Source organism: Linepithema humile, chromosome 1 (genome assembly GCF_040581485.1).
Source record: "Linepithema humile isolate Giens D197 chromosome 1, Lhum_UNIL_v1.0, whole genome shotgun sequence".
Taxonomy (NCBI): Eukaryota; Metazoa; Arthropoda; class Insecta; order Hymenoptera; family Formicidae; genus Linepithema; species Linepithema humile.
Genome location: NC_090128.1, coordinates 40,134,405 through 40,157,196, shown reverse-complemented (window position 1 = coordinate 40,157,196; position 22,792 = coordinate 40,134,405). Strand labels below are relative to the sequence as shown.

Below are 22,792 nucleotides of genomic sequence, written 5' to 3'. Positions count from 1 at the left end.
ATGCCAATTAATGTATGCTCTCATCGCGTTCGTCAATTTGTCTTTGTACCCGGAAATCTTTCCCCGTCATCGCCGGAATTTCAATCTTGGAAATATTTTCCCCGTCCGAGATGTGTCGATCCATTTTTTTTCTTTCTTTTCCCCCCCCCCCCCCCCCGCGTGTGTCGCTCTTATAAAACGCCGGAAAAATTGTCGCGCGTTTTTTATAGTCTCGTCCTTTATAATAAATCTTCCTACATCCTTTTGGATTCTAATCGGCAATCCGCTCAACTAAATGCAACTTTATCGTCGTTTGCAGTCGCACCTTTATGTATCTTTACTCATTCGCGACAAATCTTCCGTTTCCAGTTTAGGTGCTTTTACGGAGAGAAAGAGAGGGAGAGATTCATCACGAAGTGGCAGTCTCGCGACTTTGAAGCTTAATAAATTTTTTTCTACATTTATGTACCTTATAACTCATTGGAACACGTACACCGCCAGCAACGAAAGCTTCCACGACCGTTATTGGTCGCGCACAGACCGTGTGTGCACACTGACGTAAATCCTCCGTATCTTCGCCATTTTTCCGCTCCACTTCCTTTGTCGTGCACATAATTTATTACTCCTCTAAATTTACGTAATTTATCGTCCTGCTTAAATCATGCCCGGGATTTTTGCAACAAACTGTATAATTGCCACTGCATCTACGTTCCGATGTATTTAATACGACTGTATAATTATTTTCCTAATGCGCGCTATTCCCGTCGACTCGGCTTAACTCAAAAAGCGAAAAGCCGGCGGAGCATCGGCCGCGTATTCGGAGAATAGCTTTTTTCGCGTTTTACCGCGATATAATCTCGACGACAAATTTGAACCGTAATTTCCGTCCCTAATTAATGCGAAACTCCTATCTGCCGCTATCACAATTAAACGCGTACGTGCGAATATGCGGAAGCGCGGTATTAATTCGCTTCGCTTTAGCGTGTTAGCCCGTCCCTCACTCACGTTGTTGCATCCGTAATTTATGACGTAACCAAATTTATTTCGCTTGTTATCATCTCCATGCGCGAGATGAGACCTAATGAATATCGTGCTCGCGAGAGAAATGTAAACAATCCCTTTAGGGTAACAATTGTCGCGGAACGGATGAACGTATGCAAATTGCCGAGGGGCGTTGCGCTCGCGTGCGCGCGACCAAAATAATAAATCAGTAAAGCGCCGCGATTATAGTACCTTTAAATAAATGCAGAGACGTCGCGCTCGCGCCTTTTTCTACATTTACTCTGATATCGTTTTACTTGGAACGCGCGCGTTGCATGTATTTATCGAACACGTACAGCTGGTAAATTTTTTATTAACATTTCGCCATTTCGTTCGGAACGCATCGTAGATGAGATCGGCAGGGCAACGCATCACTATATTGGCAATACAACCCCACGTTTCCATCTACACGCGCGCGTCGGTAAATGCAGGCCATCAATTTCACTTTGTATCCAGAAGAGAGATTTCGGGCTTCTGCCGTCTCGTTATTCCGTCGCTCGCTACTCTCCGCCATTGAAGAGGCAAAAAAGGAAAACGGACAGATTCACCCTTTGCCCTCTGAAACTCTTCAGCTTGTCCCGGAGGTACTCCTGCGAAATCGCCGGCGCCTTCGTCGTTTTTGCGCGCTCTTAAAGAGCAAGACGATATTTCAGAAGAAGTGCACACAAGAGGGATAATTGCGACACATCAGCCGCTCTTTCAAGTAAAATCACAAAGCGCTCGTGACGCGTCACGCATTTCAATTTCCCGGCCGATTCAAAAGAAAATTTTGCTTTTAGAAAAATGTTGCGAATATTTTCCGAAGTCTATTCCCGAGTCAAAATTTTTAGCCTAGATTAAACCTACAAGTTTTGTCGAATTTGGAGAACCAATGTAAGCTTTAATTCATATATATAGATATAACATTACATTGGCTATTGCCCTCCTTTGATACTAAAAATTGTTACTTATTGCCGTTTTTTCCATGTGGAAGCTCAAAAGAGTATCTACTGAGAACCTCTAAAAAGGCTCCAGGTTCTATAAATATGTATTTCTAGAAAATAAATATTCAAAATTACTTAATAATCTATTATCTCATATACTCTACTTGCATTTAATGTATCTTGATTTCAATAAACAATATATTAATTATTATAATTTGCTTAACTGTAAATAGGCTACTATAAGCAAATATTATATAAATAATATTCACTTATCTCTTACATATCTATCTGCAGTTAAGTAAATTACATAATTAATGTATTGCGCTTATTGAAATTAAGATATGCATTAAATATAAATAAAGTAAATGTGGTAATAGAATATTAAATAATTTTGAATTATAGGTCAGATATGTAATAAAATATTAAATAAAATTTTGAATTTTAATTGTTTTTTGTTTATTCAAATAAATTTTTAGTTATTTATAATACTAAATATAATACTGAGTTGCACTTAATTTTTAAAAATATTTTTTACTACTATTCATTTGTTATTATTTATTTTATATTATAACCAGGGTCGGACTGGAACACCAGGGCCCATCGAGAAAATTTGTAAAAAGGGCCCCCACTCTAAAGCGCCGCGGCAAAAAATTTTTTTAGTTCAAGGTCAAACGTGTTTTAATGAAATTTGGAGATATTTTGTCCTTTAATTTGTTTGTTGTTGTTTTTATTGTAAATTTTTTTTTATTGTAGTAAAGGTAGCATACGTAAAATAAATAACCATGTATAGTGCATGTATTTTATTTAATAATAAAATAATATTTCTTTGGCTTTTAGTAAATATTCTTTTATAAATTGTCAGTTGCCATAACCTTTCAGACGAATTATAAAAAAAAATGAAAGGAGAACACGAAAGACAGTGACGCACTACAGATAGTTGACTAACGCTAACTCGTGCTCAGCGCTATCTTGGTTAGAGAAGGAAAGCACGTCGTTATTCAACTGTCGCAATCTGATAATTTAGAATTTAGATTATTAATTTCTTGCATAAAAAATTTTTTAAAAAAATTTGGATTTGGGGGCCACTGGGGTCCTCAAAAACATAGGGCCCCCCAAGAAATTTCTCGGTATCTCTCCTGTCCAGTCCGCCTCTGATTATAACATTTATTATATTAATCTGATATAATAGAAATTGAACTCAATTATAGATTGAATATTAATATTTTTATTGCTAGAAATTTCGATAAGATTTGGAGATTCAAAAGAGGTAGGAGTTGTAAGAACGAAAGTAGGAATTGTATGTTTAACATTAATAAAAATAAGGGTTTTCTAGGACAACAAGATTAAAGAAAGGCCAAAAGAAGACATAACACTTTCAAGATAGAACTTGTAGGTCAAGGAACATTATTAGAGGCACAAATAACCATGTATGAGGTTTATAGTAGGTTTTAAATTTCGACTCGGGTTATCTCTAGACAAATTCAGCCCCGAGCGGCGGCGAGCAAATCGCTCGCAGTTCGGATCGAAAAGTTTTTTTCACGTCCCGCAAATAATGAGAATTACGATCACGTCTGCGGGCGACTGATTTCGAAATAAAATTCGTTCTATAGAACCGGGAGATTATAATAATTCACCGGGCACCGTTACGCAGTCCGCCCACGAATCGTTCCGCGTTCCTATCCCCGCCGCATCTCGCCGAATGCGTCCGAAAGGAGCAGACAGAGGCAATAATCCGGCCATAAGTCTGATCCCACTGTGCAGATAAGATTATTGCGCGACTATTATCCGAACTGAAAAGCATCCGAGGCGCGGAGGAATTTGAAGTGGAGACGCACGGCGTGTATTGATTTTCGACTTGGACACTTCGCTTAAGCGAACGAATTCATAATCGCAATTCTAAATCGCAATGTGTTGTGGCAGAAATTTGTCGTGCGAACGGAAACAGGGAAGTTTTGCAGGTATTTTTGTTTACTAAAACAAGCAGCATGCGACCAAAGTTGCGACACTGTAATTACCTAATTTTCTAAAATGTTAGGATAGCTCTTACGCGGTCGCATGACGTTTCATTATCCCAAATTGGTGCGGTTAATGGACACGCTAACGTCATTGAAGTAACGAAGTGTAACTCGTTTGAAAGGTTAGCGTGCGTTAATATTCATACAGAAACATAATTATTCTCATAGATGGCACGCCGCAAATTTAAAAAGCTCTAAATCAGTGCGTGTTTAAATCCAACCCAACTTAATATTTAAATTTTATCAAATTCTCACGCCGCGTTTCCAAATCGATCCCAACGCGGTCGGATTTGCATTAAAGCATTCTCTCTGTGCGAATTTCACGGTCGTCGAAAGGTTTAATGGTGATTTGTTCACCGGCTAAACGCACGGCCGCTCGCAGCCGGGATTAATAACTCGTATTTTCTCACCGCGACCTATTTATCGCAATTATTCTCGTGTCCATGCTTTAATTCATAAGCAGCTGCGCGTAGTGCACCGGTATGTACGTCATCAGATGCATTATGCATCGTATGGACGCGACGGCGCCACGCGGCCAACGTGTATACGCGTGCGGTCACGTGCCGAAGTGCGCGAGTAGGATTTCAGTAAATCCACCGCGGATGGAACTGATTTCACGTAGAGCGGCGGTAGGGCGTCGTGGATAAAAGCGCGGCAAAGAGAGAGGAGAGAGAGAGAGAGAGAGAGAGAGAGAGAGAAATTGCTCACACTTGTAACGCCGGCCTCGCACGCGACGAATCTTTTCAGACGGCGGTCCCTTTCGTCGAACACACACGCCCGTGTGTTTCCATTTTCTTGCGATTTCGCTAAACTCCCGCGTACCGTAATGGGAATTTATTTCCAGCTACGTGATAGCTCGCCTGCGGAATACGAAAATGAAGGTGATCGTAAAGTAACAAGCTTGCGCCATGAACCGAGACGAGCGTGCTCGTACATACGGAATTTTTAAGCCTCTCCTCCATCGGAAAACGTAATTATTATTTTATGAATCTTATCTCACACCTTCCGCGCCTTAACGTCGACGTTTTGCGGCTCTCTCTCTCTCTTTCTCTCTCTCTCTCTCTCTCTCTCTCTTTTCTCTTTACTCGCTCGCTCTCACGAGAGTCAATTATGATATCGTCAGCGGGAACAAAATTCGCAAACTCATGGAGCGAAATTAATATTTCATCCCACGTCATCGCCATCATCCCGCGGGATTTTATGGGAGTCTCGATAAGCGCCGATTGTTATCGGCAGTCGCATGACGCGCATTTAATTTTTAATGCAATTGGAAGTGTCGAATCGAATAACTCTCATTTTCATCTCTCTCTTTCTCTCCCTCTCTCTCTCTCCCCCTCTCTCTTTCCCTCTGATTCTCTTTCATACCTCCTAACACGAGCACATTTTTTTCGTCATTCCCTCGACGAGAACGCGACGGCGGAACGTTAATAGAAATTTGTAATTTTCAGCACGAGTCATAGAACGGCCATTTCGATGGACGGCTTTTTCCCAATTGCGCACGGCGGTGCAATTAACGTCGGCGCGCGGCAAACGAGATTTATCGGCCCTTCTGACATAATTGCTTTCAAGATGCGACCAAATGACAATTTTTTTCGCGCGATTATGTCGCGACTTATGAACTTACAAGGACAGTTCAATTTCCCGAGTCTTTTCGAGATAAATAATCTCGCCACAAAGAATCACAATCCCGACGTTTTTAAATTTAATCCTTTTTTTTTTTACAGTTCGTATCTTTTTCACCTTTCTCTTGTCACCATTTTTCTCCATTTTTGTCCATCTTCGCGTTTTAATTGCGACGTTTTCACCAAACGCGAGAATTAGAGCTCGCTTTTCTTTTAAGCGCTGTGTGTTTTTAATCATCGGGCCGTTTAAGGACGATCGTGTCGCATGCCGACACGGGATCTTTTGCTCACACGAGTCGAGTATCTTTCCGAGTCGCCCGCTCTCTCGACCGCGTGTGGGAGATGAGATGGATATTGGGTGCTGGCGTGTCGGGGCGAAGGGGAGCTGGTCTAGCTGGGCTGTCTGTTTCGCTCGTAGATTCATGTGTGCGGAACCGTGGGTGATATATCGCGGTAGCGTCGCGCCGCGCTTATTGTAGCAGCTACTTGCGCACGCTCGTGGAACAACACTGAAAAAGAAGACGCGCGCGTGAGCGTCTCGCGTTTATCACTATCGCAGCTATCCTCAGACACGTCGGCGGAATCGAAACCCGGGATACACGGGTAAAATTGATAAATATAGACACCGAGAATTGTGGAATCGATAAAACTGATAAAGATAGATTTCGCCGGCTGGGGACGTTTTCCCTCGCAATCGATGACGACAGGTCGGAAGGATAGCTAAGTCGCCGCGGATATTGAATTTACTCTGTCGTTCCTTTCTTCTCGCAGGAATTGAACAGCCGGCACTTAGACCCCGTGGAAGTGTTTCGCGGCATACCGTACGCTGCGCCGCCGGTGGGCGATTTAAGGTTTCGTCCCCCGATCTCGCCGATACCTTGGAGCGGCGTCCGGCTGGCGGACACCTTCGGCGCGGTGTGCCCGCAAAATTATCCGGATCTCACCAATGACACCGCTGCGCTCACGCAGATGCCGCTCGGCAGGTATCAGCAGCTCAAGAAGATGACCGTCTTCCTGGCCAATCAGAGCGAGGACTGCCTCTTTCTCAACTTGTACATACCCGGAAGTGGTAAGCGAGCAAATATTCATTCCTTTATTATCCGATCACGTTGGCTAAGCTGAATTGCTGAAAACTTTTTAAACGTTTTAAGCTTGATCGATTCGCTTTCTCGTAACACTTTTTTCTCGGCGTTTTAAAACTGAATTTCGGTATAATATCTTAAAAACGTAAATTTTTTTTTTCACGAAAAGGGGGCAAGGTCACGCGATAAAGAACGTTTTAAAAGGGACTGTGCAAAATTGCGTTTCTATTGTCACCTAAAGTACCCCGTCAGTAACGTAAAGTTCCCCAGTTCTGACAGAGTAAAAGGGATAATAAGTTTTAATGAAGGTCTTTATTCCTGGGGAAGATAGTAAAGCTACTCCACATTCAGTTAATGAAAGTTCAACCTTTGCTACCTGCATAAATAATGTGTTCTTCGACTCTTCTTTCAAACGGCGTATTTTGCAAAAACTGACAGCGTAATTATCAATTCGCGATTGATCCTTATTTCTCGGAGAAAAATACACGTGCGAGTGCACGTATCGCTTTGGATAAAAACTTTTAACAAATTCAGTTACGAAATTTTAATTACGTTTAACGTTCGGGCGCGAGGCAGAATTCAAACTGATTTTCCGCTCAAAATTACACATCGTTATAGCGGCCGCGCGATCGGGCGAGATTAATCGCGCACGGCGGCAAAAATTACACGGCGGAAAGTAACGCATTACATCGTGGGGGCTGTTGTAAAGTTTCGGAGCGGGCGCGGCGGCGGTAATTCGGCCCCCGAAATTCTCAACTGCATTATCTATCGGAGCCGACAATTTATGCGTCCGTATAGTATTACACGGCGCAACTTGCTTCCTAAAGTAATTAGTCCTAAAGTAATTAGTACCTTTATACCGGGTAGTATCAGCCCGGGAGCAGCCGCATGCGTCGCACGTTGCTCGGTGCGCGATGAAAGATAAAGGCGAATTTGCAACGTAAAGCGGTAGTGTGCGCCGTAACCTCGGTCGTGTTAAAAAAAAAAAAAAAAAAAAAACAAGAGAACTAAAAATTACGCGAGCCGCGCGAACAATGCGAAAGCAGGGCAGAAAGGAGAGAGAGAGAGAGAAAGAGAAGTCGTAAGATGTTGCGAAAAAAGGATGACGCTCAATCGAATTTTTGTTACAAAGGAAACGACTGCAAGGCAATCAAATCGAAGAATCTCCGCGTTGCAAAGAACTTGAATTCTCATTGTTGGAAGCGGCATCGACGCGTGCATCGCGCATTCCTTTGGCGATTTGCGGATTTTGCGTTGATTAAAGCACGATTAACGATTGCCGTAAGGACTGCTTAGTATACGAGCGCGCGGAGCGCGCGCACACGGTGATATTACGACGTACGGCTATCGACCGTTGGAGAGACGGTGCTCGCAGCGTCGAGTGCGCTTGTCGGAATGATCGATACTAATTGGGTGAGTTTTACGAGTTAGCGGATAATCAAAGTAAGATCACGCGGCGCGATTGAATCGCTAACGCTAACTACGATGATTGCGTGCACACGTAACTCGGCAGCGCAAAGCCGCTTTTCGCAGTGGTTTAGGATGCTATCCAGTCAAATAGGGGTAATCCGATCCGTGCAGTATAAATCGTGCAGGCAGACGTTAATTAGTTGCGATTTGATAGGTAAACATGTGTATACGCTAGGTTATCAATTACTAATTGCTCAGATGATTAAAAATTAAACGAGACTTTTGATCTTAAAATCGTCGACATAAATGTCCCGCGCGTTAAGACTGTTTGGAGAGATGTGCTAAATCCGAAAGGCTTCGCGAAACACGTAAAATCCTGAGACTCGAGACGCCTCTATAAAAAGCGCTGTAATAATAATCCCGCAACCTTATTAAAAACAAGTCTTTCGCATTAATTCGCCTTTATCCCGGCTTACGCGACGCTCTCGACGCGTAAAATTTTACATCTACCGTAAAAGGCGAGTGTTGAAAAAAAAGAGAAGCGTCGTTCGTTTTATCGGACCGAGCGATTTCCAAACGTACCGCGCGTTTACGACGGTCGCATAATGCACGTGGATTACATGAGATACGTCGCGCACGAATCGCGCAAGATTCAGAATCCGCGCTCTTCTTCGTTAAACAAAAAAAAAAAAAGAAAAAAAACTTTTGCTATGACTTTGCGCGTAAATGAATTCACGGCAGAAACGGAACGGTCGATCGATGCAAATCCACGGTCGAATGAAGTTACTTGATAAAAGCGCACCGTCGCATCCGTCTTCTTCGCGAGCAAATGAGCGCCTTTGACACGCCGTGCGGTTTTCCGCCCGAAGCTGCTCTACGTGCTGCGAATCGTGATGCGACGGATGTGCATCCGCGCGACTATTTCGCAATGTTTCGGCGCTGTGATAAGCTCTCAGAGCTCTCGGATCCTTAGCGCGGGTTACAAGATGCAATTAGTCATCTTAATTGCACACGCAGCAAGGACAACTAATTGGCTGTTTTATTTCGCATTAATAGGGTCTGCAAAAAAAAAAAAACAATAATAATCCGAAACGCGAAAACGATTAAAACGTGAAAATTGTCACAAAGAAAAGGTTTTGTAAGCGTATGCAAAGGTAACGTCTGTTCAAAATAAAAGATAGAGACTCGCGCAATCCCGTTGCTTTACGTTTTGCGGCTTTCCGTCTCTTGTGGGGATAAAGCGCGAAAGCATAATGCCACGTAAGCGATAATGTCGCGCGGTATTACGAGAAAGCTGGATCTGTCAATGGGAGGTTTATACGGATAAGAGGTTTATTCGCGGAAGAAAATGGAGAAGCGGAGGTGTCATACTACTGCTACACCGCCGCCGCTGCCGCTGCTTTCAGGATCCCGAGGGCTGGAAGCGCCGTACGCGGTGATGGTGTACGTGCACGGTGAAAGTTTCGAATGGGGATCGGGTAACTTGTACGATGGATCGGTGTTGGCGAGCGCCGGCCACGTCATAGTGATCACTCTCAACTATCGTCTCGGTATCTTAGGTACGTACCACCCTTTAATCAACTACCCCGTATACCGGGAAGCATTTTCATTAAGCGAGCATCCTTGAGTAACGTTCCACAATCACGAGCAAAGAAATTCCAAGTGGCGTTCGCCTTGTTTTCGAAATATTCCAACTTACAATTGAATTTTTTAGAGTTTATGATTTTGTTTTTTTTCTTGTTTTTATAAATTCTTTATTCTCCGCAGCATTTCTCCAGCAGTTTCGTGAATAATTCGTGAAAGTTTGGCGAAATATTTTTAGCGTGTAGATATTTTTCCAAAAATATTTTGCTTTGATCTGTTTGCGTGATTTGTGAAAAGAGCTGCGCCCACTTCTCTGTGAGATGGAAAAAATATCTCCGCGTGAAAATGTCTTTTAGCGGTGAATTTGTGTCATTAACTGCTAGATATATTCACCGTAATATGGAGAGAGTCTGTGGAAGCCATTTACATGCTCAAGTCAATATTGGCATTTCGGAAACCTACGAGTGCATCTCTCTGTTGGTGCGCCACGAATATACCAAAGTCCGAAAATGTCAATTCTCTCTATTTACTTGTCAAACTTAGATTATGACTTAATAGTGTAACGAACGTTTATATGTTCCGCTTAATCGTCGTTGTTATTCAAAAGACATCTTGAAACGTTGAATCATTACGCTTTGTATGAAAATAACTTATTTTTCACGAATTTCTGAATTATCGCGAAACTCGTTTTATCGTGAAAATCGATGAAATTTTCTGACCAAATTTGCGAGCGAGATTTAATCGAATAAACACTGCCACACTAAAATGCTGCGGGAGACCGAAGAAAATGTGATAAAATAGGAGAGGATATCATTCGTCGACGATCCGCGACGACGTTGAATCGCGAAACGATTTGGCGTTCTTCCAGGATTCCTGAGGACTCGTCCGTTCGCCGACCGAACGAGCGGATCGGGCGGCAATTTGGCCTTAAAGGACATCACGATGGGACTACGTTGGGTGCGCGAAAACATTGGCGCCTTCGGCGGCGATCCAACGCGGATAACTCTAATGGGCCATGATACTGGCGCGGCGCTGGTGAATTTGCTGCTGCTCGCGCCTTACAGCAAAGGTAAGAATGTCAAACACGATTGGTAATCTTTCGAGTGTCTAAACGAGCGTGTCCGTTGCATACGAAATGCCGAAATACCGAAAGTTCTCACGGAGCGCTTTTATGAAGTAAGGTTTTCGAATGGTAGAAGAAGAAAGGGAGAAGAAATCCTTATTCTCGAGACGAGATCGACCTCCCATTTTATATAGTCACATACAAAACGTTTGTCTTTCGCGCCTCGTTCAGTTCCGATCGATTGATGCATGCCCTTACGAAGGTATATCGCGCCCATTCCTTTCAGCCGCGCGTTATCGAGCCCCCGGCTCGTTGACAGCTTAATGCCGCCATTGTGCCAGGCTTAACAGTTTATCGGTCATTCTCGCCGCGGTGGACTGTCGTAATATAAAATAAATCAATTCAATCGCGATATATACACCGGGTGTGGAGGGCAGCGGAAATATTTGCTTGTCGAGTCACTTGATCCAATATTTACGCAGCACCGTTAACGTATTAATAACGCTGTTGTGTTTACGACGAGGGAACACAATGAAAAATGATTTGCCGGTATATCGAGAACATTTATATATATATATATATATATATATATATATATATATATATATGTGTGTGTATGTGAAATTCGACGAACAAGGGAGAAAATTACGGAATCGCCATCTCTTCGATCGATTCCGCCTATCGGCGATGATTTCGCCGAAATCACCGCAGCGGCGAAATAACCTTCAGGTAGAAATAGCGGAGACGCTATTTGCAGGACGTGCGGTAGATTAATCGTCCGGGGATTAGTTGGCAAGGGTCTCGTGGAGGAGACAACCGAAGGGTTGGTCCGTCCTCTCAAAAAAACATCACCCATTGATCCGTGCCCCGGGTGACAAATTGCAGGACTCCATTTTATTCGATGAGGGAAGGGAGCGAGAGGCGGGTCTTTCTTTCCTTTTTATCTCGTCGCTGGACAACACCGGTTGAAATTGAACGCGCTCCCCCCGGCTTTTGTCCTTCAGGTGGTGGCAGGATCTGTCGCAGGACGGCTTACTCGGGCGGGAAACGCGCGGCGAAAATTGCGCAATAATAAAAATGCATGGTCCCGGGAACTGCGCCTCGTCGCAGCCGCGCGAGGAACAAAAGCGTGGGACGCTAAAAGCGTCGTAAACACATCGCCGTGCGATAAATCCGCGCGAATGTGATTACGGTGTGATATAGTTGGACGCTAATTCCGCGCCAATCAGGCGAATTATGACTAACAGTGCGCGCGCGCGTGAGGAATCGTCCTGATACGCTTCGCCGTAATTGACGGTCGACATTCTCCTCTGAATTCACCCAATTTGGCACGCTTGAACCGCGCGTACCCGCCTAAATAATGTATTTCAAAGCAAATGTCACACGGCGATTTTTCACCTCATCGCGGTTTAATCATTGTTTATCGCGTTACATGCGTGTTTTTACCGCAGAAATCATAAAATAACTGAATATTTGTTTGAAAAAATGTTATCACAAAAGTGATCATTTTGTTCGAACGCAATCGAATCACAATTATGAGCAAGATTAAATTTGACTTTGACGGGACCGGTGATGAATAGCAATTCCGTTTCTATCGGGGGAAACTTTTCAATCTCGATTCCGGCAAATGTCACCGTCAAGTGTGCATTCGTACGTCAGTGCGGAAAGCCGAAAACGTAAATAGCCGTTCAGACAAGCGGAACGAACGCTAAGAAGGGCAATGCGAAGGACAAGCGACGGTGGGAAAGGAAGAGGTGGATGGAGAGGGGGGGGGGAGAGTAGCGGTCGGCCGGATCTACTCTCCCGTCTGGCCATTTCCCGGACCTCCGGTTGTACCGGAAACAGCGCAAACAGTTTACATCTCGAGGAGAGCATCGCTCTCGGTTGTGCCTTCCGCACGCCTCTCCTTCCTCCCGTGACTCCTTGGAGCGGGAGAGGGAGCGGAAAAGCCCTCGGGGCAACCGCTTTTCTTCGGCGTTCCGGACGCCGCCGAGGTCGTCGGTTTTTCCCCTTTACCACACTTTCCGCTCCTTCGATTCCGACGTCGGTGCGCTGCCGGTGGTTTTCGCGAGACCAGGTGCGGTTCCGCACTTCTTGCTGCCGGTCTGAGATTGCAGGCGGGGACGGCAGAACGCGCGCTCTCTCTCTCTCTCTCTCGAAGGAGGAGGAAATGCGCGCGAAAGAGGAGTTGCGAGGGAAGCGGCAACAAATACATCAAGCTTTAATTCGAGCTCCGTTAAGAGAGGAATTTTTGAATACAAGTCTCCCTTCATACGATTGAAAATATATTTAAGAAATATTTTTTTCGGAATCTCTCGGAGAAGTCAGCATGGAGAATCCGCGTTGTCGTTGAAGGCGAAACGACATCTCGCGAAAATTTATTCTTGTACTTATCGCGACGAGCTTCTTCGACGGATAAATGCATCGTATGCGGTCGCTTAATATTGCAGCGAAATGCAGCTCTCGGGTCTCGGTCGATTGGGGACGTAAGGCTATGCAAAGTTAACGGCAAACTCAGTGGAATGAATGGAGAAGTGTCGATGAGAGTTGCCGTTAGGTGGTCGTGGCGCTACGAAAATATTAATAGATTTCTATATGTCATGATGTGCGGTTATGTGTGCGAGGTAGCATAACGCGGAAATGCGATACACTATCGCGATGTTATAGCCGACGATTAAAATAGAGAGCCCTGTGATAAAGTTCCGGATTAAAGCCAACTTCGGGGCGGTGAGTGAAATCGCTTCGCGCGATTACATCGATTTCCGACGGAATTTTCGCGGTATCATTCTCGCGGCTTCTGCGCGGATCCGCTTTTTGTTTTGCGCCCGCACTTTGTCGGGCACCGTTGTACAATTGCAACGTGATCGTTAATAGCCTCGTCTGGGGTCGCGTAAAAAGCTTGCAAACGATCAGTTTGCTCCTCGTCGATAACTAGCCGTCGATTGCTTTTCCGCCGCTGCTGTCTGCCCTCGCCGGCGGGATTTCGATGTCCGATGATAAATGAAGACCGCGCTCTACCTCCGGTCTGGGGTTCCGCCGAAGACATAAACGTTTCGTATTACATCGATCTCTCGTATAATTCAGAAAGTCACTTCTTCTGCTTCTCCCAGGGGTGGTACGGGCGCGGCTTCCCCGCCTCCCCTTCTCAATCCCGAGAAGACTGTCGACGTTACGTATCATCGCCCGGGAAGAGACAAGAGAAATAAGCTTCTCATGGCGCGGGGAGACAGTCTCGATTTATCGTTTCTCCCCCCCCCCCCCCCCTGTAATTTTTTATGAGCGAAGACCCGGGCGTGCAGCACGCCTTGCAACGTCTTCCACTCTACGCGCGCGCATGTGTCCGTGCATCTGTGTGCGGATTTTCCAATCCTTGGTCCAAGACAACATCGCTTCTGCTCTAGAGCTACTTCTCTCTACCGTCGCGTCCGTTCCTGCGGCAGTTTCACGGTTCTCACGGACCAGAGATACGAGCGATTGGCTTCGTGAGTAATCAAGGAGGCAACCGAGTGTGATTCCTGGCAATTGTCTGATTCGCTGCACCTCGAGATGTATAAGACGCCCACGGTTATCTCGCGGTAACTCGAGCGTCACCAGCGAATTATGTTTGCACGAATGCAAGGATAGACGCAAAGACCGAGAGGATATTTTATTTTCCGAAAACATCCCGCGCGAAAAGCTCGCGGATAAATCAAGCTTCGGCGGATCAGTGCGGCGGCGCAAAGGAGAAAAGCTTATCGAAGTTATTTCATTCTGTAAATTTTTCCGCGAAACAATACTTATCTCTTTTATCTTTCAAATTTGTCAAATGCGTCAGCGCTTTGAGAAGTCATTGTGAGATGTTCGTGCAAAATTTATTATCAAAATTTATTATGATTAGAAATATGTGTATTGGATTTTCGGAGTCTCTCGGAGGAATATACGGCGAGAAAGGCCAAGCACCACGCAATACGAAGCGTAACAATAAGTCATAAAAATAGCTTGCAAACAGCGTTTCCACCTCTGCGTCTTCCGTTTCGCGCACACCCCCTTCGTTCTATTTTGCAGTTCGTTACCGACAAAAATAACTGGGGAGAGAAACACCCCGGTAACGTTACAAAAAAAAAAAAAAAGAGAGACCGTTTCGGATTTTCGAGAACCGCGTCGTTATTGGTCCGTGCACAATCGTCGGATGCGGAATTGATTTTGGCGTGTTACTCTATCATCTCTGCGATCGGCAAAATCGTTTTTTGATAGGCTGCTAACGCTCGAAATTTCGATGTAACGCTATTAAGGAATTTTCACGAATTATTGAATTATTAACCGGCACAATAACTGCCATAATTTTCCTCGGCTCTCAAATATGTTACGCTAGCGTATAATTCAAACGATACAAAGTGTTAGAATATGAATCAAAATTTATTTACCGCATTTTCGCTCTTTTGAATAAAATTCTCATTAACTTCTTTTTAAACTTTAATGAAAACGATTTTCTTCTCAGCTGAATTGGAAAAAAAAAATGAAAATTTAACGTAAGGAGATTTAATTAGCGGCTAAAGTATCGAGCAATTTGAACGTTGAACGCGACAAAAGTGTACATACTTGTGCATTCAAACTTAATTCAATCGGTATATCGGTCCCGAAGGCCCGACGTACGTGTTCGTAGAATTTTCACGAGACGCGCGAAGTAATTTACATGCGAAATGTCGACTGAACCATCATACGGGAAGGCGAGGGGAGCCGTGAGAGAGAATATGTTCCGGTAAAGGATACGATCTTGAGGAAGGTCGCGAAGTAAGTAGACGGACATTCCGTTTCACGGGTGTCTGCTCGTGAAAGCGTGAACGTAGAAAATAAATTAGAACTGCCATATTGCGCTGCCGCTTCCTTTCAAAGCGTAATTTGCGCGCCGTCTGAATAAAATTTTTTCCCGGTTTGGATGGGAATTCACGTCTGCGAAACCGGTGCAATTGCAAACACTTTTTTTCTTGGGGCGAAAACACACTGCTTTCATTCGCGGGTAATAGCGTTCCTGTGACAAAAATTATGATACTTGATGAATTAACGCTCCGCAGACGAACGCATCGTTCATAACGTGCTCCATTTCGGCGGAAGATGCGACATTGCCGAATACCACTGCGCGAATATTGCACGATCCCCGTGTGCATGATAAACGCCCAATTTTTTTCAACCCCGACGAAATATCCGAAAAAAAAACCCGGCCACGTCTTTTCGGACCATTATTTTTTATCCCATTTAACGAACGCTGGGAAATCAAACCTTTAAAAAAAAAATCATAAAAAAATAAAAATCACTTGCATTCGTATCTTCTCTCTTTCCGCGCAGCGGTATTTCGCACAAAACCCACTCTCGTTTGCTATTGGAAAGTTCGATTCGAGCTCATACGAGTCGAAATACATCTATTTCTTTTTTCATAAAAATGAGCGAAACGTGTATTCGCGTACCTATGACATTTCGCGGGCTCGTCAAAAATTTGGAACAACCGGATTTAACTCTCTCCTCGACCGTTGTAGAATTTTCACGAATCCCGCGGACAGAGAAAAAGGGAGAGAGCCGGCAGTGTGGCTGGCCGGAAATTCGAGAAAAATCCTAGCTAAAGTCGCGGGTATTGCGCAGCGCGAGACCGAGTGTACGCATTACCGTGTCATCGAGAGGTCCCGATTGGTCACCGATGCGCGGTGTACCGCGCTCCCGGACGACGATCAGCCCGCCCGCCGTCGGCTGAGCACTCGGCGCTGGCAAAATCCATCCCCGAACGCTAAGCCGGCCTGATTACCGCCGTCACGCGCCGTTGTTTCTTGTTTGCCTTTAATCTTTCGCCGCTTCGCTAACGAAAAGTATACAATTTCCGCGCCTCCGCCGCCGCGCGCGTCTTCTGGCCCCCCTTCGTTTTTCCCCCTCCTTTGTTCCGTCACACCCGATAAGAAAAGCCGGTTATTCGTTGTTTTTTTTTTTTTTTTTCATCGTAAACATCGTCATTACCAATTTTGTCCGCCTTGTCTCGCGCGGACCGGCCGGCGCCTCGACGCCGAGCGGCGGTCGCCGGTGCTGGCGCGAGATGAAGTCGATGATTGCGCTATGATGAGAGACCGGGTGAAGGAGAGACCGAATGGCTGCCGCCGAATGGGCTGGACCCCCTCGATGCCGCCGCCGCCGCCGCCGAAATTTCATCGACGCGACGCGACACCCCACGTATCGTGGACATGACATTGTGGAGGAATTATGGTAGCTGGCTGGCGGAACGAGGCTAGTTGCGAAACGACGGGAGCGGACGGGGTAGGGTGACCGGGCAGAGCACCGGGTGAAATATCGCGGTTTAACGTGACAGTTTAAGGGCGTTAACCCTGGCGACGCTAATGTCGTCTGGGGATGGAAGGCGCGGCGACCGCTGACTGCCCCCCGGACACTCGTAGAAATGGCGATCCGTATTTCTTCCGCAACATTTATTAATACGCGTTTCCAAAAGTACAAGCTGTAATAGCTCGCGCGGAATCGGATGAAAAATGAAGTAATCGCGGGACGAGAAAGGAGAGACGGGGTGAAATTCGGGGCGGAGGAGGCGAAGCCGTTTATTTTCGCGGCCGGCGGGCGCAATTTGGTTTTCAAATAAAAATAAATAAATCCTCCTCTATCTGAAAATCAGAACACGCTACGTCGGTGAATCAATAAAGAAACTCTTTTTTTCCCCCCTCCACGAAGAGGTTTAACGGCGCGTCATTAAATTGCGCGGGCAAAGGAAAATCCGAATCGAAGCTCGAGCTTCTGTCGCGAATATCGGCGCGCATATCGGAGCGACGTGCAATAGTCAATCCGTGACGCGGGGGATCAATGCGATGCTATCGAAGCGAATAAATCGAGTCCTTCGTTGCCGCATGATCCGCATGAAACGTGCCTCGCAGAAATAAAGGAAGGAACGGTGTCTATCATCAGTGGCACGATACGAGCGCGATCGACGTCAACCGAAACGTCGAACAGCAAAATGGACGTTCCGCATCGTGCTCTGGCACGAGAGGAGAGCCGCGGTCGGGGTAATTGGCCCGCTATCAGTTATCCAGAGAGTGATTGAGGAATGAACGCGAGTACTTTGTCGATGAATACACATTATAAAGATAACGCCAATCGATATCGATGACAATTATCGAGATGTTGTAGATCATCGTCGATGTTTCTCGCTGAAAATTAATCGCCCAATTTGTAAATTCATCGGTTTTCTTTCTCTTCCGGCTCATCCTGTATATAGATGAGATTAGTGCGACATATCGCGCGCCACTGGCAACCATCCAGAGGGAGGATGGCGCGCGTCAGGCGGCACCTCTTAATAATAATGGCGATAAAGCAGCCAAAAGGAGCGCCCACGGGTCACCGCGTACGCGCGGTACCGCGAGTGCACCCGTCGCGGAAATGAAACTGTGGCCATATGACACGGCGGCGGGAGAGTCCCTTGCCCCTCGACGCCGGCGCGCGACTCTTCTTCCGCGACTTCTTTTCTCGGTTTTACGGCTCGTTGGCAGCGGAATCCCCGCGTTAAATGCATCCGCGATCCGCTGTTTTGGAATAGTGCCGCGCCGCCGGCCGCGGCGAACCGACTTAATATAATGAGGTGATGTTTCCTAAGTAGTTGGCGGCGGAAATACCGTGCTCCGCACATTTCTATGAATGCCAATGGAGTGATAATAATATCTCAATAATGATATATTTGTATTTTTTACAAAGCGGGACGGAAAGAGGGAAAACAGAATATTGGAGTTTGTGGTCGGTAGATTAAAATTGCCAACTCGCCCACGGGGAGAGCTCGGAAAAATGTCAAACAACTTAATAATCTTGATTTGTTTGATTTGGATATTTTTTTCCGCTATAATGGAAAACCGTGGATGATAAAACGCCGGTCGAAAGATACCATCGCTAGCGCGCGGCGCTGCTCAGACCGCGTGCGATTTATATCTCGAGCGAGCGCGCGCGCGAATATTACTTTCGAGAAATTAAACGTGTGCGTACGAGTGTCGAGTGTGTGTAAAGTCATAAAATACAAATATTTGTACCGCGCATCAACGATACGCGAATGTTTATGTTGGACACATATTGCGTAATATTTCTCATCGCGCCGCAGGACGAGCGCGTTTCGCGCACGCGTGTACCCACGATGTTTGCATTCGAAATAGCGATTTTCATAAAGAAAACCAATGACGTTCGATAAACGACTTTAGCGTCAGCATAAATGTTTGCCGGCGAATATGATTTTTCAGTTCGGACCTGGAATACACGATACCGTCAGATGCGATATTGCGCTCCGTTTAAAAATCTTTTACCGCGTTACGTCATAAAAATTCAGCTCGTTAAAAGCTAGATTAATGACATCCCCCTCGCAGCACTCCCCTTCAATCGCCATGAATTTCAGCGCGCACGCGTGATTTCTCGCATTTTAACGTCGCAATGGTCATTAAAACGGAGTGCGACGTTAATTATACTGTCTAGAAAATTTCTGTTTACAGCCGATCGGCTTTATTAAAAATTACTTAACGCTGTTTCCGCTCCCTCCTCTCCGTCGATAACAACTAATTTAACTGCGATTCGTGTAACAGTTTTTAATCGTTTGATAATCGCGTTCACGCTCCGATTTACCGGCATTTTCAGCGCTCCACGCAAAAAACAATTTCCGCGCGGTGGCGTGGCGCGATCATATTTACGTGTGCCTCTAATTATCCACGCGAGGATAATAATCGTTTGGGGTAACTCCCGTCGGGCTCATCGCTTCCGCTCGATCGGCCGGAAACTGATGATATCCCGCCGTATTCGCTGTGCATTCGATATATACGGTCACGGCGAGCTTAGTGCCGCAAAGGGATTCTCCGCGCGCCTGTACCTCGGTCCTGTGTGAGCGCTAAACCGTCTGTTCTTCTCCTCCCCTCCCTTCCGTAGGATTATTTCACCGTGTAGTGTTATCCAGCGGCTCGGCACTAAGTCCCTGGGCCTCGGTGCACGATCCGAACGACCTCAGGACGAAAATCGGCGAGCAAATGGGCTGCGCGATCGAGGGCGACGAGGACATCGCCGACTGCCTCCGCGGCGTACCGCTGAAAACCTTGATGGACGTGCAACTTCCGGAAATCAGGTGAGCGGCTGCTGCAAGAGGTACTCATTCCGGCCGAGTAATTTTTTATCGGATCGCCGAGAAAATTAAAGCAATAAAATATGTATTGCAAAATTGATACAGATGGAATTGATATCTCTTTTTCATCTTTTTATTTATGGCAGCATGTCGACGTAATAAATATTGCCGCGGATACGCGTTTGCCATACGTATCGCGAGGATTCATATTCATCGCTTGAATATTGGCGCTACGCATTTCGATGAAAAGTGGAAAATGCTGGCATGTGAAAAATTCAAAAGTTATGATTGATACGTTCAAAAATGACATCTGACCGAACGTACGAGCTGTAATTATTGCGCTAAATTTATAATAATTTTACGAGGGTGTTTGGTTGTAATAAATTATGATGAACATATCAAAAAATTGCACGGCGATGATCGAATTCCTCCCATATTTTGCCGCGTCGAACGTTTGCACTTTTCAGACGTAAAATACGAGGATCTAGAGAAGAGGGTCGCGAAAAATCTCAAGCTAAATCAGACTTTAGCCGACATTTGCGCCATTCGCAATCGCTCGCAGGATTAACATTACGTCCGCCAGCTCATTCGCGAATTTACCGTGAGGTCGAAATGAACCTGCGATATTACTAATTGCAGGATAATCAGCGGCGCGTGTTGAATTATTATCGGATTACAATCAGATCGCGTCGGGTTAATAGCTCTTATTGATTTAATACCTTTATTATATTGATTCATTCGCGCCAAAAACACGCGCCACGCACGGCGGCGAGCGTGTGTGTGGCGAGTGTGTGAAATCGGGTGTCTCCGTTTCCAGATTCGTGCCTCGCGTCGGGCCGGGTCTGCCGGTGGACCAAAACAATCCCGATCCGGGCCTGGACATGGAGCGCGCGAGCGACGCGTTCATCAAGGTGCCGCTGATCCTGGGCGTCTCCACGACCGAGTCCAATCTCGATTTCAACGCCAACGACATACAGTTCGGCTTCGAGGAGGATCACCGCAATCGTATTTTGCGCACCTTCATCCGTAACGCCTACGTCTACCATCTGAACGAGATCTTCTCGGCGGTGAGAAACGAGTACACGGACTGGGATAAGCCGGTGCTTCATCCCATCATAATACGGGATTCGACTATGGAGGCGTTGAGCGATGGTCACACGGTCGCGCCGCTCATGCGAGTCGCCTTCTATCACGCCCGGCGAGGAGCCAAAACGTACTTCTATCACTTCAATCATCAGTCCAAGGAGAGCGGCTATCTGCAAGTAAGTCGGCCATTGCCGAGACTAAATTTGCCTAAATTTTGCGGAGTAGCGCGAGAAAAATATAATTATGGAATTACGGCGATTTTATTCTTGAATAGCTCGATCTTTGTATGCAAAGTTTTCGAGATTTTTTTTTATGATGCGAAATTTCTTAACGCAGAAAAGTATAATAAATTATAGAATCGCAGCAATTTTATTCTTGAAGAATTTTTGCAAAGTTCCTTGGATTTTTTTCAACTTACAATAAATTCTTTGATGCGAAGAAATATAATTATAGAATCGCAGCAAGTTTGTTTTCTTTTTAACGGCAATTTTTCAATACAACTTAAGGAGGAGCGTAGAAAATCTCCAAACGAAAATTAACGGCGGTACATAATGGTAGCAAGAAATTACACGATTTAGCGCTGCCGATAGGAAAACGAAATACGCGAAGCATCGATTTTTTTTCGAATAACAGTTAATGACGACAAATGAGGGCGTCGAAAATCTCCAAAGAAAAATTCTCAGCAGCAGCACATAATGATGGCGAGAAATTACGCAATTTAGCGCTGTCGATACGGAAACGTTCGCGAATAAGTGCTGCATCGATTTTTCGCCATTCCCGAAACGATGTGGTCCCACGTTCGCACACCACGAACGAATAGCGCACGACGGTGCGGGTAAGCAGAAGGGGCGGGGGCGCTGCTTAAGTCTGAGTTAACTCTATTAACGTGACGTCCCGAAGAGAGACTAACGTTCGCTCTCGACACCTAGTAGTCCGTCGGCACTCTCAGTTAAGGAAGCAACCCGTCCAACCCCCCCCCCCCCACCCCCTTCTTGACACGCTCTCTCGATCCTACGTCCCCTCTCCGTACTCTCTCATTCGTCTCACTCTGCTCCGCGCACGATCTATACAGAGCCGCTGGTAACCGCTGGCCATGACTTCACGATGAAGACACTGATTTAATAAAACGCCCGGGGCGACCCGGCCGCGCCACGTTCGCATTTTGTCTCGTGAATGACGGAGATTTGTCACGCTTGACATAATAATATCGAGAGGACAAGAAAGAAATTGTTATATCGGTCAATTTGTAAGGTCGCTGCCAAGCGGTGCATTAAGCTCGCGACTTGGGAAAAAACAGATTGACGTTTTCAATTTGGCGAAAAGGGGAGGAGAGCTACGGCGGCTCTCCGTCCGTCCGCCCGATACTCGGGAACGAGCGAAATCTGCGGAAACACGTACAGAAATGGCCGCGCGATGTTTGTCCGGCATTTAGAAACACATGTAGAAATACGGAAGTTGGCGTTAACGTATCGTGCTATCCCCAGAAGTTGTTTAATCCCGCCGGGCCAAGTGGACAAATACAAGTGCACTTTCGCAGTGCCACGTTTCGGAGTATCATCGAGTATTATTCGCGTGTGCGCAATGTGGAGCTTTAATTAAGCGCCAAAACGAAAGAAATCTTCGCTAACTTGGCGTTCCACCGGTGATCATTATCATTTCAGATATTAATGCGCAATCAAAGCGTCATCGTTATTCGAACAGGTTCGCAGACGCACACAGCGGGAAGGAAGGAAGCGAATTAAGCGAGACAAAGGCAGAAAAAGGCGCGCCAAACAGAGATAAGAAAGCGATATCAAGAACACTGAATGCAAATGCGATGAATTTATTTGAATTGTTAATCGCCGGCGTTCCGCCCGCCGCGGCTCCCCTTCGGGCATTCTTTCT

General features: G+C 45.7%; 1 protein-coding gene across 6 annotated transcripts in view; it reads left to right on the top strand.

Annotated features, from left to right (window-relative positions):
* Window positions 1–22,792, top strand: part of LOC105677977 (neuroligin-1-like) — a 200,330-nt gene that overhangs the window by 172,421 nt on the left and 5,117 nt on the right. For all 6 annotated transcript variants that reach the window (XM_067361303.1, XM_067361304.1, XM_067361306.1 and 3 more), the window contains 5 exons: window positions 6,352–6,649; window positions 9,479–9,631; window positions 10,525–10,725; window positions 19,633–19,825; window positions 20,640–21,084. In XM_067361303.1, coding sequence (XP_067217404.1) covers window positions 6,352–6,649; window positions 9,479–9,631; window positions 10,525–10,725; window positions 19,633–19,825; window positions 20,640–21,084 — 1,290 coding nt within the window. The remainder of the gene's footprint in view (window positions 1–6,351; window positions 6,650–9,478; window positions 9,632–10,524; window positions 10,726–19,632; window positions 19,826–20,639; window positions 21,085–22,792) is intronic.